The following is a 27,027-nucleotide window of genomic DNA, read 5'->3' on the forward strand; positions in this document are numbered from 1 at the left end:
TTCATCCCCTGGGTTCAAGCAATTCTCATGCCTCAGCCTCCCAAATAGCTGGGAGTACAAAGGCGTATGCCAACATGCCCAGCTAATTTTTGTATTTTTAGTAGAGACAGGGTTTCGCCATGTTGGCCAGGCTTGTCTCAAACTCCTGACCTCAAGTGATTGCCTGCCTCAGCCTCCCAGAGTGCTGAGATTATAGGCGTGAGCCACCGCTCCTGGCCAGAAAACTGTTTGTCTACTCCCAACATTTCTGACACTAAATGTGTGGGATTCTACCTCCTGCCCCCATACCAACCGATTCTCCAACTCTCCCAGATACCAGTTGAGTGTCCTATAATTCATTCAATTCTAAAATAAACAACCCAGGGTTAGTGTCACACTACACAAGCTTTAAGAGCTCAGGCCCACAAGACTGACCCCACTTCAGACACCAGTCGCAAGTCCGGGGCTCCTTCAACCTGCAGCCCCCCAGCTCAGTAATTCGCTGGAATAGCTCGAATAACTCGGGAAACATACTGGTTTATTATAAAGGAGAGTATGAAGGAAATAGGTTAATAGCCAGATGAAGAGGTAGATAGGGTGAGATCCAGAAGGGTCCCAAGTGCAGAAGTTTCTGTCTCCATGGGAGTTGGGATGCAGCAGCCTATCAGTGCATAGATGCATTCACCAGCCTGGAAGCTCTGCAAACCCCATATTTCAGGGATTGTTCTGGAGGCTACGTCATGTAGTCGTGATCACTTATTAACTCAGTCTCCACCCCTTTTTCCCCCCCAAGGACTGGAGGGGGTGGGTGAGGCCGAAAGCTCTTAAGCTCCCAATCATGGCCTAGTCTCGCTGGTGACCAGTGCCCATCCAGGTGACCACCAAGAGTCACTTGAGCAGAACAAACGATGCTGCTATCACCCAGGAAATTCAAGAGATTAGGAGCTGTATGTAAGACGCTTCTGTTGCCTACATCACTCCAGAAATTACGAGGGTTTAAGACTGTCAGAAACCAGGGACAGACACCAACTATGTATTTCTTATGTCACAGACAATAAATAAAACAAAATACGAAATTATATGGTAACGTGTGATGGAGAAGATAAGCAGAGAAACGGAATATGGGGCCAGGGGAAGTAGCAGTAGGATCTTTGGAGAAGCCCTCACTGAGAAAGTGACATTTGAATAAAAACTGGAAGGGGATGACTGTATGAGTCATTATGTATATTTGTGTGAAGAGTGTTCGGGTGGCCAGGCGAGGTGACTCATGCCTGTAATCCCAACATTTTGGAAGGCTGAGGCCGGTGGATCACCTGAGGTCAGGAGTTCGAGACCAGTCTGGCCAACATAGTGAAACCCTGTCTCTACTAAAAATACAAAAATTAGCCTGGCGTGCTAGCACATGCCTGTAATCCCAGCTACTCAGGAGGCTGAAGCACGAGAATCGCTTGAATCCGGGAGGCGGAAGTTACAGTGAGCCCTGAGGCAGGAGTGCCAGGCACGTGGGAAGACAGCCGGGAGGACATCCAGGAGGCCAATGTAGCTGGAGCAGTGCCTTAGGAAGTGAATACACAGTGAAGTCAGAGACCATGGGGACCAGATGGTGCCACTGGCTGCTGTGAAGTCTAGACTTACCTCTGTAAGAGATGAGGGTCAGCTGAGTGTGGTGGCTTACGCCTGTAATCCCAGCACTTGGGGGACTGAGGCTTGAGCTTGAGAGGTCAAGGCGCAGTGAGCCATGACTACATCACTGCAGTCCAACCTGGGCTACAAAGTGAGACCCTGACTCAGAAGGAAAAAAAAAGGGCAAGGTGCAGTGGCTCGTGCCTGTAATCCCAGCACTTTGGAAGGCTGAGGCAGGCGGGTCACTTGAGGGCAGGAGTTCGAGACCAGCCTGGCCAATGTGGTGAAACCCTGTCTCTCCTAAAAATAAAAAATTAGCCAAGCGTGGTAGCAGACGCCTGTAATCCCAGCTACTTGGGAGGCTGAGGCAGGAGAATCGCTTGAACTCAGGAGGCGGAGGTTGCAGTGAGCCGAGATCGCGCCATTGCACTCTAGCCTGGGCAAAAAGAGTGAAACTCCCATCTCAAAAAAAAAAAAAGAGATGACGTGAGCCATGACTGCACCACTGCACTCCAACCTGGGCTACAGAGCAAGACCCTGTCACAAAAAAAAAAAAAAAGAAAAAAGAAAGAAAAAAAGATGAGAGTCACGGGTGGCTTTTGAGCCAAGCAAAGGCAGGTCATGATTTGATTTCCATGGCTACTATGTGTTACTGGGGCATAACACATAGAACTGGGGCAAGGTGGAAGCTGGCATCGCTGAGAGGTGCTGCAGTAATCCAGGGACGAGATGCGGCCCCGGCAAACAAGGTGGTGAGGAGCAGTGGCTCTAGATATATCTTGAAGGTAGAACCAGTGGGATTTGCTGATGGTTCAGAATGTTGGATGAGAGAGGCCAAGAATAACCATGGTGGCACTGTCCAGTAGAACCCTGTGCCATGCTGGAAATATTCTAGATCTGCACTGTCCAGTAGCACAGCACCAACCACATGTGGCCGTGAAGCACGTGAAGGTGACCTGTGCAACTAAGGAACTGAACTCATAATCTTAGGTAGCTCTTCAGGCAAGAAAGGGTGTCAAAAAAAAAAAAAAAAGAAAAAAAGAAAAAAATCAACTCTGGTAGCTTTAATTACGTTAACGTTACATAGTTCCTGCTCTTTGACAACAGAATCGTAGAGGCCTGTGTGAGTATTCTTACCTGTGGATCACTCTGAACTCTTGTTTATTTGACTAAGAGTTCCTTGAGGGCAAGCTTCTTAATTGTTTCTATACTTGCAAACTAGGCAGAGTGTGTGGCATTCAATAGGTACTTGGTGAATGTTTTGGTGACTGATGAATCAAGGAATGCATGAACGGGAAAAAATGGTTTAGACTTCCATGTGGTAGTGGCTAGTGATGGACAGTTACAGCTCTAGCAGTTTTTGGCCTGAGTGGCTGGGAGGATGAAGTTCTGTTTACTGAGATAGAGAGACTGTTGGAGGAGCAGGTTTCATGGGGATTAGCAGGGAGGAAGGGGAGAAGATATTAGGAGTCTGTATTGAGATGCCTATTAGGCATCCAAGTGGAAATGTCTTGGAGGCAGTTGGATATACAAGCCTGGAATTTAAGGGAGAGGTCTAGCCTGAAGGTCTGTTTGGGAGAGTCCCATCTCCATGCAAGGAGCATGAATGAAGTATTCAGAGCCATTAACACTGGAGGCACAAGGGAAGTGGGTATAGATGGATAAGAGACGAGGATGAGAGGATCCAGGAAAGAAAACAAGGTGGAGGAAAGCAAGGTAACTGTGGCTTTCTGAAAGCCAAGTAGCTGTGCACGGTGGCTCACGCCTGTAATCCCAGCACTTTTGGGAAGCTGAGGTGGGTGGATCACTTGAGGTCACGAGTTTGAGACCAGCCTGGCCAACATGGTGAAACCTGTCTCTACTAAAAATACAAAAATCAGCTGTATGTGGTGGCACATGCCTGTAGTACCAGCTACTTGGGAGGCTGAGGTAGGAGAATTGCTTGAACCTGGGAGGTAGAGGTTGCAGTGAGCTGAGTTCGCGCCACTGCACTCCAGCCTGGGTGACAGAGCAAGACTCCATCTCAAAAAAGAAAAAAAGGAAGTCAAGTAAAGAGTTTCAAGAAGGAGTGATCAACTGTGTCAGACACAGCCAAATCATGAAATAGGGCTGAGCATTGGCTATTGGTTTTAGCGACATGGATATCATTGATGAACTTGACAAAAGCAGTTTCTATGGAGAACTAGAGGAAAGCATGACCATCTGATTGGCGTGGGTTTAAGAGTTAATGGAAATCAACATCATTAGTCATTAGGGCGGCGCAAGCCAAAGCCACAATGAAATGCTACTTCACACCTGCGAGGAAGGCTGTAATAAAAAAAGTCAGGTAATACAGAATGTAGCAAGGGCGTAGAGAAATTAGAACCCTCATACATTGTTGGTGGGAATGTAAATGGTACAGTCCCTGTGCAAAACAGTCTGGCAGTTCCTCAAAAAAATTAAACATAGAATTAACATAAGACCCAGCAATTCCATTTCTAAGTATACACCCAAGAAAATTAAAAAGCTGTGTCCACACCAAAACTTGCACACGAATGTTCATAGTAGCATCATTCATACAGCCAAGAGGTGGAGACATCCCAAATATCCATCAACTGATAAATGCATAAACACAATGCAATATAGCCATACTGCAGAATATTATTTGGCCATAAAAAAGGAATGAATCAGTGATAAATGCAACAACATGGATGAACCTTTATATGCTAAATGAAAGAAGTCACAAAAAAAGCACATACTGCAAGATTCCATTTATATGAAATAGCCAGAATAGGTAAATCAATAAAGAGAAAGCAGATGAGCAGCTATCCAGGTCTTAGGGGGACAAAGGGGTGAGAAACGAGAAGTGAGCTGCCAATGGGGATGGGGTTCCTTTTGTGGGGTGACGAAAATGTTCTAAAATTAGATTATGGTGGTGGCTGTGCAAACCTGTAAACTTACTAAAAACCATTGGGTTGTACCCTTTTTTTTTTGAGATGGAGTCTCATTCTGTCACTTAGGCAGGAGTGCAGTGACATGATCTCACCTCACTGCAGCCTCCGCCTCCCAGGTTCAAGTGATTGTCCTGCCTTAGCCTCCTGAGTAGCTGGGATTACAGGCACATGCCACCATGCCTGGCTAAATTTTTTTTTGTATTTTTAGTAAAGATGGGGCTTCACCATGTTGGCCATGCTGGTGTCGAACTCGTGACCTCAAGCGATCTGCCCACCTCGGCCTCCCAAAGTGCTGGGATTACAGGAGTGAGCCACCGCGCCCGGCCGAATTGCACACTTTGAACGAGTGAATTCTGTGCGAGAGAAATTGGAGACAAATATGGACAACTCTCCCAAGGAAATTTGCTATTAACAGAAATAAATATGGAACAGTTGTTTCTGGGGAAACTGAGGTCAAGAGAGGGAGTCTTAAAAATGGGAGAGTAACAATATGTTCGGATGCTGATGGGAAAGGCTCCGAAGGGAAAGGAGAATTGACGGAGGATCAGGTGGAAGGAACTGCTGGAGTGAAGTCTTCGAGCAGACAAAGAGGACATAGGGTCTGGTGTCCTGATGGAAGAGGTTGGCATTGGCTTGGAGCACAGACAGGTCACCCTCAGCAACAGCAAGAAGTTGGAGTGTATGCACACAGGGGCAAGTGAGTGGGAAGACGTGGAGATGAGGACTCCGGCAAAAGTTTTCTCTTGTAACCCCTATTTTCTCAGTGAGATAGGAAGTCAGCTAAGAGGCTGGGGGAGGGGGTGCTGGAGGTTTGAAGAGAAAAGGGATGTGTTACCCTTCTGAGTAGACGGGCATCATCTGCAGTACCTGACAGTGTGCGGCAGGTGGCAGGTGCTTCGTAAGAACCTGTGAATGAGTTGAGTAACCCTCACACCAACCCTGCCCCATGGGATTAATAATCCCTGTTTTCAAAAGAGGGAACCCCTGGTTCCAAGGAAGGAGAGTGTCTTGTCCAGGTTCAAACAGCTAGCACCCAGCACTGAGCCCAGCGTCCCCAATTCTCAATCATCCAGTCCCCTTAGTTCTCAAAAAAGGAGGAGACTCAGGGAAAATAAATAAAATTCTTTATTACATCCTGATCACACAGTAGAAATGGAGATTAAATAAGAACGAGGAGAAAGCAGGACCCTTTCCCCTCCGCTCCTCAAATCCCACACCCTGACCAATAAATACCCCTCCCTAGAGACCCAGAAGTCCCAGTCCCAATATAGTCCAGACTGAATAATCTTGGGCTGCTGACCCCCTCGTTTTGCAGAGGAGGGAAACTGAGGCCCAGAGAACCACCCAGCAAGTTCGTGGCTCGGGGGCCCTGCAGGTCTCCTCTGGCCTCCCCTGAAGACCCTTGAGGCGGCTTCCGCGTGGCTGGAACTCACACCTGGACACGGTAGCCCCCGGTCCGCCGCCGGCAAAGCCTCCGCACGCCCACCCAGTACAGCGTCAACATGACCACCCAGTAGCCCACGTAGGCGCCGGCCCCCGCGGCTAAGTGGTAGGCCTCCGCTGCACGGGAAGGGCCGCTCCAGTCGGCCCTGGCCTCGTGTGCCACACTGCGGACCAGGCCCCCAAGCAGCAGCAGCGCCCAGAGCGCCAGGGGCAGCAGAGGGACGTAATTAGCGGCCAGCTTCCGCCGGCCCGAGGTGCCCCAGCCACTCTGGTTCATGGTGACCAGCGCCAGGAACTTGGCGGGCAGGAGGCCACACATGTAGAGGGGCGCGTAGAGCGACAGCAGCACCATACGCAGGCAGCCCCGCAGCCAGGCCGCAAAGGCCGCCTTGGCTAGTGCCACGCCCTGCACGCATAGCAGCACCCACAGCAGCGCCCACGGGCGGCCCGCATAGAACAGACGCAGCACCGTGGCCGCCACGAAGAAGGGGAACAGGCCCGAGACCACCGCCTCGTAGGTCATCCAGGCGTGATGCCGGTGCCACCAGAGCGCGTTGTACAGCCATTCACGGAAGTACGACTTGGACCAGCGAGTCTGCTGACTCAGCCAGCGCAGGAAGGACGAGGGTGTCTCTGAGTAGCAGCGAGACCTGGAGGTGTACCTGCATGGGCGCGAGGAATAAGGACATCATCGCATGCTCCCTGGGGCCTGGGCAGGATTCTGGAGGCAGAAGTGACCACTATGGATAGCCACTGGGGGCGAGTTTCTGAACCTCTCTAGGCCTCAGTATTCTCATGTGTAGAATAGGGTTGATAAGCCGGGCATGGTGACTCACGCCTGTAATCCCAGCACTTTGGGAGGCTGAGGCATAAGGAGTTCAAGACCAGCCTGGGCAACATAACAAGACCCCATCTCTACTAAATAAGCAAATAAATAAATAAGCACCAATGGGCAGGATGCAATGGCTCATGCCTGTAATCCCAGCACTATGGGAGGCTGAGGTGGGGGGATCACTTGAGGCTAAGAGTTCGAGACCAGCCTAGGCAACATAGTGAGACCCCATCTCTAACAACAAAAAAACAAAATAGCCAGGTGTGGTGATGTGTGCCTCCAGTCCCAGCTATTTCGCAGGCTGAGATGGGAGAATCACTTGAGCTCAGGAGTTTGAGGCTGCGGTGAGCCGTGATCATGCCCCTGCACTCCAGCCTGAGCCTGAGCAACACAGAAAGACTCTATCATTTTTTGTTTTTTTAAGATGGAGTCTCGTTCTTGTTGCCCAGGCTGGAGTGCAATGGCACAATGTCAGCTCACTGCAACCTCCGCCTCCTGGGTTCAAGCGATTTTCCTGCCTCAGCCTCCAGAGTAGGTGGGATTACAGGTGCCCGACACCATGCCCAGCTAATTTTTTGTATTTTCAGTAGGGACGGGGTTTCACTGTGTTGGCCAGGCTGGGCTCGAACTCCTGACCTCAGGTGATACACCGCCTCAGCCTCCCAAAATGCTGGGATTATAGGCATGAGCCACCGCGTCCGGCCTAAGAGTCCATCTGAAAAAAAAAAGGTTCTCATATGACAAGGATACTGTGAGGATTAAATGAAGATTAAATGCCAAGTGCTTAGGACCAGTAGATAGTATTTGCTTAATAAATGTTAGTTACTACTGTTTTTACTGTGACTAATACCATTACTATTGCCGTTACTAATATCATGTTGGTTACTGACACTATTACTAATACTATCACTAACATATTACTAATACTGTCATGCTTACTATTACTGGCAGTCCCTATAGTGAGGAGCAAGATGGGCGTGGTTGCTACCCAGGGTAGTCTATGTATTGGAACTTCTCAAGGGAACCATCAGGCCTCCTTCCTGTTTTGTGGCAGACATCGTTAATCAATCCCTGCACAGGTTCCAGCCAAGCCCACACAAGACTAGAATCGTGGGCATTACTTGACAGTGTCCAGTCTCCTTCCCCTGTGTCACTTGGCATCCTCAGTGGCCTCCCTGCTTCCGACCTTGCCTTCTGCAGTCTGTACCCAAAACAGCTGCCAGAGGGATCCCATTACAACATGTCACTTCTCTGCTTAAAACCCTCCCATGGCTCCCTCATCTTAGTCAGAGTCCTTAGACCTATAAGCCTTTCATGAGTGGACCCCTTGTTGACTCTCCATCCTCCTCTCCTAATACTCCCTCAGTTCCATGCTCCAGCCACACTGTTCTCAGCCTTGAGCCCCATCCTACTTCAGGCACTCCACTTAACACTTCACTCCCCACCCCAAAACTTCCTATCCATCCCCCTGCCTGGCATTATTTATCTCCATAACACATATCATGAACATACTGTATGTTCTGCTTATTTATTTCTTGTGTGTCTCCCCTACTGATGTAATCAATTGGTGTCCTATCTGCCTATTGCTGTATCCCCGCAGCTTAAACATTCTAGGCACCTAGTGAATATTTGTTGAGTGAATTAATTCATGGATTCCCTTGGATTATCCCAAGTTCCGTCTGGGTCTTTCAGTGGACCTGACTTTGCAGAAATCACTCTTTCCTGAACTTCACTTGGTCTAGATCATCCTCCCCTGAGTCTCATGGAATTACTTGTCTTCTCTTGAAGAACTTGCTAGAGTTCGGGTGCTCCTCTTCTCTCACTTGATTCTTTCTCCACGGCTCTCTCACTAGTTAGATCCCACTCTATCCATTTGTCTCTTGCCCTTCCTACTTCACTCCCCACTACCTTAGTCTCCATGGCAGAACCAACTCACCCTAACTCAATTCTAGGTGGAATTCTCTACCCTCACCTTGCCTCTCTTGGTAGAGTTCACTGCATTCCATGGTTCAATGCAAATGCCAGCCTTGTCCCTTATAGCATCTTCCCCTCTTCCCTAATATCTCACTTGGTAAAGTCCATTGGCTCAATGCAAATGGCCCCTCTGCCCATTATGGTATCTTCCTCTCTCCTCTAAAGTCTCACTTGATAGAGCCCACGGTCTGGTGAGTTACTTTGGATTTGGAGAACTCTCAGCATGCACACATGCTGGGATACTCATTGGCCTCCACACATACCCGACCACCTGGTCCCCTCAGCTTACTTGGTAGCATAACCCATGCTGAGCATGCGGTTGGTGAGGTGCCGGTCGTCCCCAAAAGTACAGTGGGTTCCCAGGAACTTCTGGTTGTACCAGGCCTCAAGAAACTGCTGCAAGAGGTTGTTCCTATATAGGCCTGGGTGAGGGGAGGTGTGAAAGAGTGTCAGTCTCTGCTGTCACCAACATCAACTCCTGTTTCCAGCCCCAACCCCATCTCCAGTTCCAACCCCATCCTCAGTCATCATAATCTCAATCTCAGCACTATCTCCAATCCCAATTCCAGCCCCAATCCTGTCCTCAACCTCATATCCACTCCAACTTGCCTGTCATTGAACTATACCCATTGTGACTGCAAACCTGCCCACCCCAGTCTCATCACCAATCCCATATCCATTCTCAGCCCCATCCAAAACCCACTGCAACCTCAAACCTGGCTCCAACTCTGTCTTTGACTCCAAGCTTATCCCATCTTTTTCCCCAGGCCCAGCCCCAATCCCCATCCATATCCTTTCTCCAATCTCACTCCCCACACCAAACTCAGCTCGAACCCAAGCAGCATCCTCACCGCCAACTTCCAGTTTTATCCCATCCCCAGTTCCTGCCCTGCTGCATCTTTGTCCCCAACCCCAGTCACATCCTCAGCCCCATCCGGCTTCCCTTCTCCCTTTCCACCCCATCCACGGCCCTCCCAATCTCTGCCGCTGCTTACCTAGAGGACCGCTGATGCAGGACACACAGTGGAAGTAGCTCTGACAAGCCCGCTCCACATTGAAGGCTACCCAGTATCGCAGGCTGCTTAGGAAGCTGACCCAGGAGTCCAGAGGGTTAAGGATCCGCACGTCCCCACCAACAGCCCCTACCCGGGGGTCCTCGTCCAGGACCTGCACGAGCTCCAGCAGTGCCATGGGGTCCAACCTTGTGTCCGAGTCACAGACCTGTGAGGTGGAAGGGGACAGGATCAGCACAGACCCCTGCATCGGACTGATGCTTGAGAGGAGGGGTTCAATGCAGCTGGGGCACTCTGCAACCGATCTGAATGCAATTTTGAGATTTTTTTAGTCATTTTCAATGTGCAATCACAGTTTAACATGTACTCCAAGATGCACATCCTTGTATGAACATGAACAATGAGACATATACCATCTCCTCTGGTGTGTGAGTGAGACCCCGACTTGCTACTAAGCAATAGAATATGGCAGAAGTTATGGGATATAACTGCCACGATCATATTACCTAATATGGAAATGGTGAATAGGTTTTGCAATGTAATTAAGTCCCCAAATCTCTTGACTATAAGTTAATCAAAAGGAGATTATCCTGGGTGGACCTGACCTAATCAGGAGAACCCTTTAAAAGCAGATCTAGAAGTCAGAGAGTCTCCTTGCTGGCCTTGAAGAGGCAAGCTACTGCTACCATGAGTTCTGTGGCTGCAAGAAAATTAATTCTGCCAACGAACAAATACATAAGCTTGAAAGATAACCCCAAGGCTTAAAAAAGACCCAGCTCTAGCTGATACCCTGATTGCAACCAGCTCCAGCTGATACCCTGATTGCAACCTGGTGATATCCTGAAAAAAAGGACCCAGCTGAGCTGTGCTGACTCTTGATTCATAGAAACTATGAGGTAATAAATGTGTTTTGTTCAAGTTGCCAAACATATGGTAACTTGTTATGCAGCAATGGAAAACTAATATAAAGCATTAGAATTGCTACACCAGGCCGGTTGTGTGGCTCATGCCTGTAATCCCAGCACTTTGGGAGGCCAAAGTGGGCAGATAACCTGAGGTCAGGAGTTTGAGACCAGCCTAGCCAACATGGTGAAACCGTGTCTCTACAAAAATATAAGAATTAGCTGGGCATGTTGGCAGATGCCTGTATACCAGCTACTGGGGAGGCTGAGGTGGGAGAATCACTTGAACCCAGGAGGCGGAGGTTGCAGTGAACCGAGATTGAACCATTGCACTCCATCCTGGGCAACAGAGTGAGATTCCATCTCAAAAGATTGCTACACCAAATGTGATGGATGAATGAGTACATAAATGAAATTAGTCTGAATATCGAATACATAGATAGATGGCTGAATGGATGAACAAAAGAATCTCAACACTGAAGGAGGGGAAAGGAAGGAGGGAAGAAGGAAAGAAGAAAGGGAACAAATCTCCACATTTAATAGATAAATGAATGAATAAATGAGCAAATGATCTCCATATTGGATGGATAGATGGGTGTATGAATGAGTGAGTGAAGAAAAGAATTTCTACACTGAATGAAGTAAGGAAGAACTTTTATTTATTTATTTAAGATGGAGTTTTGCTCTTGTTGCCCAGGCTGGAGTGCAATGGTGTGATCTCGGCTCACTGCAACTTCCACCTCCCAGATTCAAACGATTCTCCTGCCTCAGCCTCCCAAGTAGTTGGGATTACAAGCATGCACCACCACGCCGGGCTAATTTTGTATTTTTGGTAGAGACAGGGTTTCCCTATGTTGGTCAGGCTGGTCTTGAACTCCCAACCTCAGATCAGCCTCCCAAAGTGCTGGGAAAACAGGCATGAGCCACCACGCCTGTCCAGGAAGAACTTAATTCTATATTGAATGGATGGAAATGTGGATAGATGGATGGATGCATGAATGAATCTCTATATTGAATGAGTGGATAAATGAATGGAGGAGTGAATGAATGCATGAAATTAAGAATCTGCCTCCAATGGGTGGATAAACAAAGGAAGAAATGACTCTATACTGAATGTATAAATGAATGAAGGAATGAATATTATCCATATTGCATGGATAGGTGGATGGATGACTGAATGAGTGAGAGTGTCTACACTGAATAAAGAAAGGAAGGACTTATTTTATTTTTTAGATGGAGTCTCGCTCTTGTCGCCCAGGCTGCAGTGCAATGGCACGATCTCAGCTCACTGCAAGCTCCACCTCCCAGTTCAAGAGATTCTCCTGCCTCAGCCTCCCGAGTAGCTGGGATTACAGGCACTCGCCACCACGCCCAGTTAATTTTTGTATTTTTAGTAGAGACAGGGTTTCAAGGGTTGGCCAAGCTAGTCTAGGACTCCTGAGCTCAGGTGATCCGCCCACCTCAGCCTCCCAAAGTGCCCGGCTAGAAAGACTTAATTTTACATTGAATGGATGGATAACTGAATCATTGGATGAATGGATGAATGAACGAATGAATCTATTGAATGGATGGATACATGAATGGATGAGTCAAGAATAAATGAAATTGTCTCTTCCTGGAATGCGTAGGTGAATGAAGAAAGGAAAGAATGCCTCTACATTGAATGGGTAAATGAACGAAGAAATGAACGAATGATCTCCATATTGGATAAAGGGATAGATGGACGGATGGATGGATGAGTGAAGGAAAGAATCTCTCCACTGCATAGATGAATGAATAAAGAAAGGGAGAGAGTCACTCAAATCTGTACACTGAAGGAAAGACCCCAGGAAAGTGGGATCCGGGTGTTCGAGTCACGAGTGGGCTGAGGGCGCCTCTACTCACCTGCACGTAGTCCACCGAGTCTCCGAGCGCCTTGAAGGCGGTGTACATGACCTCGCGCTTGCCGCCCCAGCGCTGCGCCACGCACACGCACCTGCGAGTCCTCACCAGCGCCTCCACCGCCAGCCGCCCGGGATCCTCCGCCTCCACCTCCCGGTAGGCTCCGGCGCCCACCGCGCCCGCCGCGGGTTCCCAGGGCTGGTGGTAGTTGCCGTCCCACACGTACGTGGCTGGGTCCTCGTCGGCGAAGACCTCGCGGAACATGTCTACCATGTAGAGGTCCTCGGGGCGGTTGCCGTCCACCACCATGAGGACGCGCAGCCGCGCGCGCGGGTACAGCAGGGCGCGGGCGGACACCAGGCACTGGCGCAGGTACGCGGGGTCCTCCTGGTAGGCGGAAATGGTCAGCGCCACGCTGCGCGCCGTGGCTGCATCCAGGCGCCCCCGTGCCGTCGCGCGCCGCGCCGCCGCCGCCACCCGTCGATGCTCCAGGTACGCGAAGAGGCTCTGCGCCAACAGGTGCGCCGAGAGGAAGGCCCCGTAGAGGCCGAAGGCCAGGAGGCCGTAGCGATCGGAGGCCAGCGGCACCCCGGCGGCGTAGGCCCAGGTCATGAGGCCCAGGATGAGCAGGGCGAAGGCGATGGTCAGCACCCTCCGGGCCAGGCCGGAGCAGCGGCGGGCTGCAGGAGTGGGCTTGGGCGCGTCCTGCTGGGAGCGAGAGTGGAAAGAAAGGGGCATGAGTCCCGAGGGCCTCCTCTGAGAGAAGATTACAAAATCCCTTCCTTGCTTCCCTCGTTCCTTTCCCCTTCCCCTCCCCTCCCTTCCCCTTCCCTTTCCTCCCTCTCTCCCTTCCTCCTTCCTTCCTTCTCTTTTTCTCTCTCTCTCTGTCTCTCTCTCTCTCTCTCTCTTGCTCTCGCTCTCCCTTTCTCTCTCTCTCTCCTTTTGTGTTTTTTTTTTTCTTTTGAGACAGGGTCTCATTCCAGCCTAGTGGCACAGTCTGGGCCTACTTCAGCCTCAGCTTCCCAAACTCAGGCTCAGCCTCCTACCTCAGCCTCCCTAATAGCTGGGACTACAAAGCGTGCGCCACAACTCCTGGCTAATTTTTAAATTTTTGGTAGACACGGGGGTCTCCCTACATTACCTAGGCTGGTCTGGAACCCCTGGGCTCAAGTGACATGGCTGCCCCGGCCTCCCTAAGTGCTGGGATTACAGGGATGAGCTACCTCGCCGGACCCAGAATCATTTTCATTAACGAAAATAATTGGGGCAAATAGCTATCTAGGCTTCATGCTGATTAGATTCCTTCTTTTCATTATTATTTATTTATTTTTATAGACAGCGTCTTGCTCTGTCGCCCAGGCTGGGGTGCAGTGGCAGCATCACAGCTCACTGTAGCTTCTAACTTCTAGGCTCTGGTGATCCTCTCACCTCAGCCTCCCAAGTAGCTAGGACCACAAGGCTGGAGTCACAATGCCTTACTAATTAAAAAAAAAAAAAAAAAATTTAGAGGAGGAGTCTCACTATGCTGCCCAGGCCCCAGTCTCCCAAAGTACTATGAATACAGGCATGAGCCACCAAGCCCAGCCTGATTTTGTTCCTTCCAATACAATTTTTTTCCACGTTTTGAAATCTCTTAAATCCGTGAGGATGATTGCATGCAATGGAGTGTCACAATTTAATTACCAGGGCGTTTCCCTCCTCTTTCTTAGTGGCACATACAATGAGGATTTATCTTCCAATTAAAGGTTTCTTAGGGTTGAGACAGTAATAATAATAACATGTACTAAAAAACCAAAATGCTATGTACCAGTCCCTGCTCTAAGCCTTTAAGATAAACGAATTTATTTTAATCCTTACAACAGCGCTATAAGGTAGGTACTGTTATTATTATCCCCATTCTACAGATGAGGCAGCTGAGTCACACAGAGGTTCAGCATCCTGCCCAAGGTCATCCCTGGAAAGCAGAGGAGCCTGGATTTGAACCTTAGGAATTGAATCACTAAACCTCAACCTTTAGCCCTCGGCAGAGCCCTGGGGGACAGATAGTGCTCGCTGCCACCATACAGGTGGCCAAACTGAGGACTGATTGGCCAGAAGGAGTGACTTGCACAGGGTCAGCAGCCCACGGTGGAGGACTCTTCTTTCTGACTTTCCAGAGGCATACCCTCGTTCTGCTTTTCCACTGCCCAGCTCCCCAGCAGAACAGGTGCCCCAGTAAATGTTGCTGGAAGAGCCCAGAATCAGAGGAAAGAGTACTTTCCGTGTGCCAGACACTACTGTACAGCAACCTTTATATATAGAGAGAGTTTTAAAAAATTGAGACAGGGGGCCGGACACTGTGGCTCACACCTGTAATCCCAGCAGTTTGGGAGGCCGAGGCAGGTGGATCACCTGAGGTCAGGAGTTGAAGATTAGCCTGGCTAACATGGTGAAACCAAAATACAAAAATTAGCCAGGCTTGGTGGCACATGACTGTAGTCCCAGCTACTCAGGAGGCTAAGGCAGGAGAATTGCTTGAACCCCTGAGGTGGAGGTTACAGTGAGCTAAGACGGCGCCACTGCACTTCAGCCTGGGTGACAGTGCAAGACTACATCTCAAAATAATAATAATAATAATAATAATAATAATAATAATAATTGAGACAGGATCTTGCTGTGTTGCTCAGGCTGGTCTTGAACTCCCAGGCTCGAGCGATCCTCCTGCCTTGGCCCCCTAAAGTACTGGGATTATAGGCGTGAGCTACTGCACCCGGTCTCTACAACAACCTTATAGGGCAGGTACCTCTACTATCTTCTGTTACAGATAAGGAAACCGAGACACTGAGAGGCAAATACTTTTACCCAAGGTCACTCAGGTAATAAGCAGTGTTAGAAATAAAACTCAGGCAGTCTGGCTCTGGCATCCCCTCTACACTAAACTGCCTCCTACGCCACCAGTTCCTGCCTCATAGGCTTACTGTGGGTTATTTAAATGTGTCATTAAGATATAGATCTTTGTGTCCAATACAGGTGTCACCAGCTACATGTGTCTACCAAGCACTTGAAATGCAGCCAGTATCACCGAGGAACTGAGTTTAAAATTTAATTTTAATTTTAATTCATTTAAATTTTAAAAACTCTTACTTGATTCAGTTATTAGAAAACTTTTAAATATGTTTGGAACAAGTTGCATCTATGATGCTCCTTTTGTAACTGTAAATTTTGTAAAATCTAAACACAGATTAGGTATTTCCAATGAAAAGGTAGCATCTAAGTGAGAAGCGCAATAAACACACTGGATTTTGAAGCCCAAGTCTGGGGAAAAGAAAGTGAAATAGCTCATTAACATTTATGTATTGATTACATATTGAAATTACCATATCTCATACGTAGCAGGGGTCGGCATGCTAAGACCTGCTACAGCCTGCAGGCTAAGAATTTTTTTTGATATTTTTAGATGGTTTTTAAAAGCCAAAAGAAGAATAATAGTTTGTGGAGCATGAAAAATATGAAATTCAAATTTCAGTGTCCTTAAAGGAAGCTTTATTTGCACACAACCGCATTCATTGGTTATACATCATCTGTGGCTGATTCTCCATTTACAACATGGAAGTTGAGTACTTTCAAAAGAGACCAGATGACCCCCAAGAGCCTCAAATATTTAATATTGGGCCCTTTATAAAAAAAAAAATGTGCTGGCCCCTGACACACTGGGTTAAATAAAAATATATTATTAAAATTAACTTCACCTGTTTGTTTTTACTTTTTGAAATGTGGCCACAAGAACATTTTAAATTAGATATTGTGGTTTTTGTTACATTTCTAGAGGACAAAGCTGAGGTACAGCTTTTAAACTCTCAACATTAAACATTATTCTTTCTTCTCGAATCCCCCTTCTCTCTTCCTTTGCCTCAAACCTGGCCTTGCCTGAGTTCCTAAGGATGGCCCAATTCATGCTAGGGATCCAGAGAGTTGATTCTAGAAACACAGATGAACACACGTGTAGACACGCCCCCCCACACGTGAACTCACACGTGATGAGTGACACACAGAATGAAATTACTTGTGTTCTACAGGATGACCCCAGACACCCACTTAGGCCAAACACAGCGACCCCGTGACCCCCACTGACGGCCACACAGGTGAACCTGCAGGCACACACCCCTCCGCAGGCAAAAGCAACACCAGCAAGGGGATGCCCACGTGGCCGCAAACACACAGAGCCCCAACTGAGAGTCTGGGGCAATGGGACACACAGGGAAGATTTCAAGAGAAATAGTAGGTGACTGTCAAGCTGATACTGAACCAGATGAAATTGCTGTTCTTCCAAGTTTTGAGTGGCTCAGTATCGGTGATTTCATTTGGTTCAACTTAATAGCTATTGAACGCATGAAACAGAAATCCATTCCCACGTGCCACAGGCAAATCCAACTCTCTTTCTTACTCAGTCTCTTTCACTTGCTCACTGTCTCACTCCCTCTTTCTGTCTGCCTCCCAGGGAACATAGACATACACAAATTTATAGCAAGATACACAGATACAGAAATACAGACATGGCACATCTCACCTACATGTACTTGGGATGGCCGCCCACACAGGGCAATGTATACACAGACCTGCACACTCAGCCTCACATGCTCACTGTCCCCTACACACATATGGTCACTGTCACGCACATGGATACACACATGAAATCATGTGCACACAGTTCCCCAACACTCGTGGTCACACATATGGCAGTAGTTTCCCCCACATGGCTGTATATACACACACACACACACACACACACACACAACCTGTGTCATCGCAGTGGGTCTGGCCGGGCACTCTCTTCTCTCCTGCTTGCTCTCCCAGCCTCTCTGTGGCCAGAGAGCTGCAGAGGGGTCATTTGAAGACCAGCACAGGCGGGGGCGGGAGCAAGTGCTGACGTCAGTCAGGCTAAGCTGGGCCAGGGGCTCTGAGGTCACGGCCGGGCAGCTCCACCCGCTTCCCGCTATTACTCCCACCCCGCTCAGCCAGACGGGCCTCCCTTCCCAGGCCCCCATGTCTACCCGCGCCCCTCCTCTAGTCCTCTCTGCCATTGCTCCCCCTCCTCTCCCAGCCTCTCTCCTCTATGTCTTCTTCTCTCTTCCTCCCCACTCTTGTCCCTTGTCTCCCCTGATTTTTCTGTTCCACCTTGCTTGCATTTTGGGGGTTCCCCTCATCCCCTATCCCTGTATTTCCCTCCGTCCCTTTCTTTCTCCCCAATCCACTATTTATCCTCATCTCTTTCTTGGTACCCTTATCTCTCTCCCCATCACCACATTTCTCCAAGTTTCTGTCTTTCTCTCCATCCCTTTCTTCCTCTCCACTTCTCTTGCCTCCTGTCACCCTCATTTGTTTCTCTTCTTACTTTAAAGCTCTCCCCACCTCCCCCTTCTCACTTTCCCCAGTCACCCCCGCCCTGCCTCTCCCGCAGCCGCCTCTCCTGTCCCCAGAATCCATCTCTGGGTTGGGCCCCCCAGGGACATGTCTCAGCAACTGGTAGATGGAACGAGACACACACACGTGCGTGCTGTGGGTGTGCCTGTGTGTGCGCTGGCCCAAGGCACGGCTGCCTGGAATCGGAGCTGTGAGTGAACGTCTGTCTATTCGGTGCCTAACTGACGTGGGTCTGCGTGTGTGCACCAGGGCCTGGGGTGGAGGGCTGGAGCACTGGGGTTTGTATCCCCAGGGACTCAGGGATGAACACAGAGAGTTGTCGGTCAGCTGCCCCTGGGGACCCAGCCGGGGTCTGTCAGTGCTTTCACCCATCAGGGAAACTGAGTCAGAGGAAGGGTGGAAAAGAGATGCGGGACCTGGGGTGCCTAGACCCGAGCCCCTCAGGACCAGAAGATCTGTGATAAATGTCTGTTTCCATGCCCTTCTTTCTATGAATTTTTTAAAAATTATCTGTATCTAATTCTGTTCTTCTCTTCCCTTCTCTTACTGCGAACTATTGATGTCTCACTTTCTGCCTTGGTAGCTGCCTCTTTTTCTCCCTGCCTATGACTCGGATGACCTTTGGTGTCTGGCAGGGTCCAGCTCCAGGACAGGCTGAAAGACTTGGAGCAGCAGAGAGAAATTCCCCCGTCCTCTCTCTTTGTCTGCCTCTCCCCGAGTCTCTGTTGTTTTGTATCTGTCTCCCCATCTCTGTTTCTCGGTCCATCTATCTGGGTCTCTGCCTCTGTGTATTCCTGTCTGTTTCTCCTCCTCATCTCCCCTCACAACCATTCTCTCTCTGTTTTTACCCAGGAGTGTCTGTCCCTTTGCATTTCTGAGGTCTCCCTGACTTTCCTCTTGTGTGGCTCTCCCTCTTTCTGAGTGACTTTCTCACTGTGTGTCCGTGTGTGTGTCTCTTTCTCTCTGTCTCTCTTTCTCCTTCTATCTCCCTCTCTATCTCTGTCTCTATCCTCCCTCCATCTCTCTGCATCCCCATCTCTTTTTTTTTTTTTTTTTTTTTTTTGAGATGGAGTCTCACTCTGTCACCCAGGCTGGAGCACAGTGGCATGATCTCGGCTCACTGCAACCTCCACCTCCCGTGTTCAAGCTATTCTCCTTCCTCAGCCTCCCGAGTAGCTGGAACTACAAGCATGCACCACCACACCCGTATGTTTTTAGTAAAGATGGGGTTTCACTATGTTGGCCAGGCTGGTCTCGAACTCCTGACCTCAAGTGATCCATCTGCCTTGGCCTTCCAAAGTGTTGGGATTACCGGCGCGAGCCACCACACCTATCTCTTTGTGAGACTCTATCTCTGTATGTGTTTCTCTCTCTCTCTCATTCACTGTTTCTCTCCATTTCTCTGTTTGTGCATCTTCGTCTCTCCCTGCAGTTCCATCTCTTCCAGCCTGTCCCGGAGCTCTCCCCTGCCGGACACCAAATCCGCACACCCTGGGCTTTTCCCGAGGAGGATGCGCCAGGCCAAGCCTCTGCCTGGGCCTGGCTGTCAGGGAGAAGGTGCATTCCCAAGGACCCCGAACGCCCCGCCCACCCACCAGGGCGGGCCGGGCTGTGTCTGACGCTGTTGCTGGGAGCCCGGCCGCCTGGTGTCTGGCTGTGTCAGGATGATGGATCCTCAGATGATCTGAGGCCAGCCCAGAGCAGAAGGGGAGGGTGAGTCCTCCGCCCAGTGGGAGGGGGCAGCACAGGCCCTTCCCCAGAAGTGGGGCATTTGGCTGCCCAGCCCCCACCCCGCCCTGCTCGGGTGGAGCAGCTGTATAAAACCAGATGTTTCTAAAACCAGAGTGCAGATGAGGAAGGATAACCAGGGCTTTAATTCTCAAAGCTTCCCTCCTCTGAAACCCAAGAGTCCAGGTTCCCAGCCCCTCCTCCTTCAGACCCGGGAGTCCAGACCCCAGCCCCTCCTCCCTCAGACCCAGGGGCCCAGGCCCCCAGCCCCTCCTCCCTCAGACCCAGGAGCCCAGGCCCCCAGCCCCTCCTCCCTCAGACCCAGGAGTCCAGACCCCCAGCCCCACCTCCCTCAGACCCAGGAGTCCAGGCCCCAGCCCCTCCTCCCTCAGACCCAGGAGTCCAGACCCCCAGCCCCTCCTCCCTCAGACCCAGGAGCCCAGGCCCCCAGACCCTCTTCCCTCAGACCCAGGAGCCCAGGCCCCCAGACCCTCTTCCCTCAGACCCAGGAGCCCAGACCCCCAGCCCCTCCTCCCTCAGACCCAGGAGTCCCAGGCCCCCAGTCCCTCCTTCCTCAGACCCAGGAGTCCAGACCCCCAGCCCCTCCTCCCTCAGACCCAGGAGTCCAGGCCCCCAGCCCCTCCTGCCTCAGACCCAGGAGTCCAGGCCCGCAGGCCCTCCTCCCTCAGACCTAGGACTCCAGGCCCCCAGCCCCTCCTCCCTCAGACCCAGGAGTCTCAACTCCCAGCTTCCTTCTCCCTTGGACCTACATGTCCAGACCCTAGAATTTCTTGCAGGAAGAGATGACCAAGGCTGGAAGCAGCCCAGACAAGTGCTGAAAGACAGGGAGCAGTGAAGCTGGAAACTCCCACAGGAGGCCGGGGCTGGTGGTGGAGAGACAGGTAGGGACCCCACACCCCTCACTAACACCCGTGGCTCCTGGAAACCCCCGCTCCTGTGGTGGCTGTTCTCCAGTTCCTGCCCTGGGTCCACAGTGGCCTTCCCAGCATTTCAGCCATCATCAGGAAACCTCAGGGTACAGCTTACAGAATACCTGGACGGAAGGAGCACAGGGTGGGAGAGGTAAGGCAAAAATGGAGCAAAGGCAGAGCAGAAAACATTCATTCATTTTAGGGACATCTCCTGAGCCCTGGTAGACGGGGCTGGGCTGGGCGATGCCGGGCACACAGAGATGACTCAGCCCTGGGCCCTGCCCTTGGGGAGATGCCAATCTGGTGGAGAAGACAGCTGTGTAAACAGAGGGCCACAAAACAGTGCAAGGATGCACCAACCCAGCCCAAGAGTCAGGGAGGGCTTCCTGGAGGAGGCGATGCTGGCTGATGAGGAGTTAGCCATGGTCAGGGTGGGGGTGGAAGGTGGGGCTAGAAAGGGGCATCCAAGGCAAGAAATGGTGTGACCAGTCAAAAAAGTAAGGGCAGATTGATGCTGTGAAGCACAGTGGGTGAAACAAGGGTGTGGGGGGTTGAGGGTCCCTAGTGAGGTCCACCCATTTGGGTTTAAAAAAATTTTTTTGGCCAGGCACAGTGGCTCATGCCTGTAATCCCAGCACTTTGGGAGGCCAAGGCAGGCAGATCACTTGAGGTCAGGAGTTTGAGACCAGCCTGTCCCAAATGGTGAAACCCCATCTATACTAAAAATACAAAAGTTAGTCGGGTGTGGTGGCGTGCACCTGTAATCCCAGCTACTCAGGAGACTGAGGTGGGAGAGTCACTTGAACGAGAGGCGGAGGTTGTAGTGAGCCAATATTGCACCACTGCACTCCGGCCTCCCGTCTCAAAAAAAATTTTAACTAAGTAACAATTATACATATTTATGATATACAGCATGACATTTGCTATATATATAATCGATTGTGAAATGGCTAAGTCAAGCATGCAACATATTTAACGCATGCAACATGTTGGGTTTTGAATGCAGGAGTCAGAGGCTAGGACTGCTCTGGTGGCACTGGGGAGCCATGGAAGGGCTGTGAGCAAGGGAGGGGCAGGATCAGCTCTTGGTCTGAGCAAGGGCTAAACTGGAGGGAGAGACAGGGGCTCTGGGCCAGGATGAGTCGCTGGGTGGTGGGGTTGCATCAGAGATCCCTGGGGCTTTTCCAGGGTAGAGAGGAAGTGTGAGTAAGGTTGGGCAGAGGTGCAGGACCCCGAGGATCCAGGACCAAGAAGACTGGGAGATGGACACAGACATGGCGGGCTAACTTGCCAAACCCCCAACCTCAGCTAGTTCTGGTTACAGGTGCTCTTCCCTTTGCTCCATCTCAGGCAGGTACCTCCTGGGGAACCAGTGAGGGCAAGGGGCCCCTGGGCAGTAACCTGAAGAGATCCTTGTTTTATTAAATGCTTGAATCCAGGTAGACGGTTTCTTTGCTAGGTGTCCTGGGTTGGGAAGGGAAATGCACATTGCGGGGATCTAGATAACTAGAGACGGAGGAGAAAAGGAGGTAGGGAGAGGGAGGAAAGACAGAAGCTGGCTCCCGCGACCATCTATTCAACAGCAAAACCTGCCCTACCCCTGGATTCCTGACCCACTTTACTCTCCTCTGCTTTCTCTTTTTCTTTTTCCCCATAGCATTGATCCCCTTCCTATATAACGTGTAACTTGCATAAGGTACGTTTAGTATCGTTTTTGTACAATGTGTGTCTTCCTGGTTCGAATGCAAGCTCTAGACAGGCAGCTGTCTTTATCTGATTTGTTCATGGCTCATTCCTCAGCGCCTGGACCTGTGTCTAGTACCTGGTAGGTGCTCAACAAATATGTGTTGAACAAATGTGTGAGGTCGGGATAGAAAGTCAGATTGGTGGATGGAGAGGGGAAAGAAAAAGGAGAGCAGCCAGGCACGGTGGCTCACGCCTGTAATCACAGCACTTTGGGAGGCCAAGGCAGGTGGATCACTTGAGGTCAGGAGTTCGAGACTAGCCTGGCCAACATGGTGAAGCCCCGTCTCTACTAAAAATACAAAAATTAGGCAGGCGTGGTGGTGCACGCCTGCAGTCCCAGCTACTCAGGAGGCTGAGGCAGGAGAATCGCTTGAACCCAGGAGGTGGAGTTTGCAGTGAGCCGAGATCACGCCACTGCACTCCAGCCTAGGCAACAGAGTGACTCTGGGGGAAAAAAAAATGAAGAGGAAGGGAGGAGGGGAAGGAGAGATGAGGGAAGAAGGAGGAAGGAGAGGAGGAGGGAGGGAAAGAGAGGAGGAGGGAGGGAAAGAGAGAAGGAGGGGGAGGAAGGTCAGAAGAGGAGGAGAATGGAGGAAGGAGAGAGAGAAGGAAGGATAGGGAAGAGGGGGAGGAGAGAAGTTGGGGAGAGAGGGCCCAGCAGCTGGGACCCCCACCCCACCCCTACATAATAGTTCTATGGGCACCACTCAGAGTGGCCCGTCCTGGGAGGATGCGTTGAGGAGCTCCGGGGAGATGGGACCTTAGACAAAAAAGACTCCAGCATCAGCACAGACCCCAAGTCTGGAAAGAGACTGCCTCTGGACTTCCAGGAACTCAGAGCCCTGGATGGGCTAGAGTTAGACGGAACCTTTCCTCCCCCACACGCATATTCTGGGAAACCCCTAGGCTTCCATGATTCCGCTGAAATCCAGGGAGGGAGGGAGCCTAGCCAGCAATGATGACTGTACGTCCACCTTCTGCCTCTAGCCAGTGCCTCTGTGAGAAACTGTAGAACTTCCAGAGCTGGGAGGAGGGAGAGAAAGGCCTGGAGGAGGAGGGCCCTGCCTGTATCCAGTGGAAGGCACTTTCTACCCCGGCACCCACCACCTCTCCTGCCCCTTTCCCTGGAGAGAAATAGAGACAGTAAGAGCCGAACAGAGGAAGAGGGAGGGAGGCGCTTCCTTTTGCAAAAGCTGTTTATCCTCTCCAGGGAAGCAAGACAGGAGGAGACTCATTTTCCAGATAGGGAAATTGAGGTAAAAGAAGAGTCGTTTCCTGGGACAAGTGATACAGCACACAGGCAGCGTGGCTGGGTAACAGAAAACAGGCATTAGGCATTAAATCACTAGACTATACCCTGCCAGTCACAGAGGAAGGAGGAACTAGGGGCTTAGACTAAGATCTGAGAGCCTGGATTCCTGGGTCTGAGGGAGGAGTGGCTGGGGTCTGAACTCCCTGGTCTGAGGAAGGAGGGGCTGGACCTGGACTCCCAGGACTAAGGGAGGAGGGGCTGGACCTGGACTTCTGGATCTGAGGGAGGATGGACTGGGGCCCTAGACTCTGCATGCGGGGCTTAAAACCTAGATGACGGTGCAACAAACCACCATCGCACATGTATACCCACGTAACAGACCTGCACATTCTGCCCATGCATCCCAGAACTTAAAGTAAAAATTGATTTGATGCATTTTAGGGAGAAAGGAGTTACAGGCAAAGTCGTAAATCAATACATGGAAGACATACATTGGTTTGGCCTGAAAATGCAGGATATCTTGAAGAGGAGCGGGCTTACAGGTTACAGATGGATTCAGGGATTCTTTGGTTCGCAGTTGGTTAAAGGAGTAAGGGTCTGCTTAAAACCTGGAGTCTGCAAAAAAGAATGTTTTACGATAAGGATGCAGTGTAGCAAGATTGATGGCCCTTAGAAGTGACTGAACACTTGCCTTAGGTCTTGTATGTAATTTGGTATGTTATCATCACAAAGAGTGTTTTGTCAATCTTATTTTACCTATAATGCTGGTCTTCTGTCGTTCCTAAACTCCAAAAGGGAAGGGATATAAGAAGGCGTGTCCCACCCGCCTTCAAGTCACGGCCGGGAACTCAGTTTTTAGGTTTCTCTGGGATCCCTTTGGCTAAGAAAGGGTCTTGTTGAGTCAGTGTGGTGGTGGTAAGGTAATCGGAGGGAGGGCCTTAGGATTTTATTTTTATTTTATAGCATGATTGATTAAATCATTGGCCACTGGTGGTTAGTCAATCTCCAGCCCCTCTCCCCTCTTGGAATTTGGGGCATGAGGCTAAAAATTCCACTGGGATCACAGGGTTCGTCTCTCTGGCAACCATCCCAGATCTGCCCAGATCTGCCTCGTTAGTATAAACTCAGGTGTGACTGATAGGGGCTAATTATGAATAACAAAATATGCTTTTCTCACCTCCTCACTCAGGAAGTTACAAGAATTTTAGGAGCTCTGTGCTAGAAATTAGGGGCAGAAAACAAATATATATTTATTTATTTTTAGACAAGTTTTCACTGTGTGGTCCAGGCTGGAATGCAGTGGTGCAGTCACTGTTCACTGCAGCCTCGACCTCCTTGGGGATTAAGATTTCAACAATGAAGTTGAGGGGACCCGAACACTTATTCCATCACAGTTAGTGACCTGTTCTTGGCATGGAGCCATTTCATTCCTCTGAGCCTCTCTTTTTTCATCTGTAAAATGGGACTGTCTCAATTTGTCCTTCATAGGAGAGCCCTCAAGGTTAAGAGAGAGAGAGTCTGTCTGGCACATTGGAATATGAGGTGAGTTTAGCCATTCCTGAAAGAGTAGAGGCTGAAGGTCTCCAAGACTAACGCAGGTGGTAACAGGAGGATGCTTCCCTGGATACACCACCCTTCACCCTCCCTGGATACCCCACCTCTCCTCTGAGGAGTAAGCCAGGTTGGAGCTGGGAGGAGCCCACACTCTGTCATGAGACACCCCTGGGTTCCAAGGCAGGCAGCCTTGTGCAAGCTACCTCCTGACTCTGAGCCTCCCCCTCCACCTTAGCCACCTGCAGACAAGGAGAACCCTTCCCCATGTTGATGCAGGGAGTAGAACTCTGTTTGGCATCCACTTAATCCCTGGGCCCCAGCTTCCTAGTCACTCAAGCTTGGGGCGAATAGACCCTCTAACCTGGGCCATAGCAGAAAGCTCCAAACAGTTTGGTGAGCAGCCACACTGTGCAACACAGAGAGTGTGTCATCAAAGGGGCACGCCTGTGGGCTCCAGATAGAGGACACAGAGCTGCAGAAGTCCAGTGGCCCCTTTCTGTGACCTGGGCTGCAGGCACCCGCAGTCCAGAGGCTCAAAACCACAATGCTGTCATTCCCAGTGAATGCTGTAAGATGAAGAGGAAGTAACGCGGCCGTGGTTTCCCATGAGGGGATTACTTGAGAGGATGTCCTAACCCCCAGAAGCTGTGACCGTAACATTATTTGGAAAGAGGGGTTTTGCAAATGTTGTAAAGTTAAGAATTTCAAGATTTGAGCATATCCTAGATTTAAGGTCGGCCCCAAACGCCATGGCAGGTGTTTATGAGTGAGGCAGAGGAAGGTAGACGCCAAACACAGAGAAGAAGGTGATGTGAAGACAGGGGCAGAGATTGCAGTAGTGATGCACCCACAAGCCAAATGTATTAGTTTTCTAAGGCTTCTGTAATAACAAAGTACATCTGTCCCTCGGTGTCCTTGGTTCCACATGCAGTGGGGTTGATGGGTGACCCCCAAAAGATACATCTAAGCCCTAACCTGCGGAACCTAAGGATGTGACCTTATTTGGATACAGGGTTTTAAGAGCTTTTGCAGGTGTCATGAAGTTAAGGATTTTGAGATGAGATCTGGCTTTTCAATCCTGATACCATCCTGGCCAACACCCTTCTGGTCCTTGTGATAATTTCCATTTTCCAAATGTTGAGAGAGAACACAGAGATGAAGGAAGCTGCCCCAAAGCACATGAGACACAGCCTCTGCTATCAGCTCTTGTCATCGTATGTTCAATCATTCTGCAAAACTGGTCCATGGACTCCAAAGCATCCACATCATCTGTGTGCATTTGCTAAACATGATGACTACTGGTCTTCACTGTCATTTCTTCAGATTTTGTGAGCTCAGGGCTGTGGAAATGATTTAAACAAACACCCCAGGTAATTCTTACATACAGTTTGAGAACCATCTGATTAGGTGGGAAAAAAAAAACGCCTCCCAAAGTGAAAGAATAAGACTGAATGCCTGTAATCCCAGCACTTTGGGAGGCAGAGGTGGGAGCCCCAGGGGGTTCGAGAGCAGCCTGGCAACACGGTGAGACCTTGTCACTACAAAAAATTTTAAAATTAGCTGGATGTGGTGGCATATGCTTACGGTTCCAGTTACTTGAAGGGCTGAGGTGGGAGGATCACTTGAGCCCAGGAGATCGAGGTGGCAGTGAGCTATGATTGTACCACTGCACTGCAGCCTGGGTGACAGAGGGAGACCCTGCATCAAAAAGATAAAGAAAGTGATGCAGAGACATAGGCGGAGATTGGAGTGATGTATCACAAGCTAAGTGTACTAGTTTTCTAGACTTCTGTAATAAAAAATACAGCTGCCCCTCAGTATTCTCTGGGGATTGC

General features: G+C 50.0%; 2 protein-coding genes across 3 annotated transcripts in view; one reads left to right on the forward strand and one right to left on the reverse strand.

Moving 5' to 3' along the window:
• PPP2R1A (protein phosphatase 2 scaffold subunit Aalpha) overlaps nt 1-27,027 on the forward strand; it is a 526,337-nt gene that overhangs the window by 6,724 nt on the left and 492,586 nt on the right. The window lies entirely within an intron of this gene.
• Nucleotides 5,643-26,888, reverse strand: HAS1 (hyaluronan synthase 1). Of its 2 annotated transcripts, none has more exons than XM_050771411.1 (5): nt 26,777-26,888; nt 12,584-13,285; nt 9,780-10,005; nt 9,074-9,206; nt 5,643-6,640 (listed from the first exon to the last, which is right to left on the reverse strand). In XM_050771411.1, exons 2-5 carry the CDS (start codon nt 13,190-13,192, stop codon nt 5,965-5,967), a joined length of 1,644 nt encoding a protein of 547 aa, XP_050627368.1. In that variant the 5' UTR covers nt 13,193-13,285; nt 26,777-26,888; the 3' UTR covers nt 5,643-5,964. The 2 variants fall into 2 exon arrangements, with proteins under 2 accessions (XP_050627368.1, XP_050627367.1); XM_050771410.1 differs by having other exon boundaries at nt 12,584-13,288.

Source organism: Macaca thibetana, chromosome 19 (genome assembly GCF_024542745.1).
Source record: "Macaca thibetana thibetana isolate TM-01 chromosome 19, ASM2454274v1, whole genome shotgun sequence".
Taxonomy (NCBI): Eukaryota; Metazoa; Chordata; class Mammalia; order Primates; family Cercopithecidae; genus Macaca; species Macaca thibetana.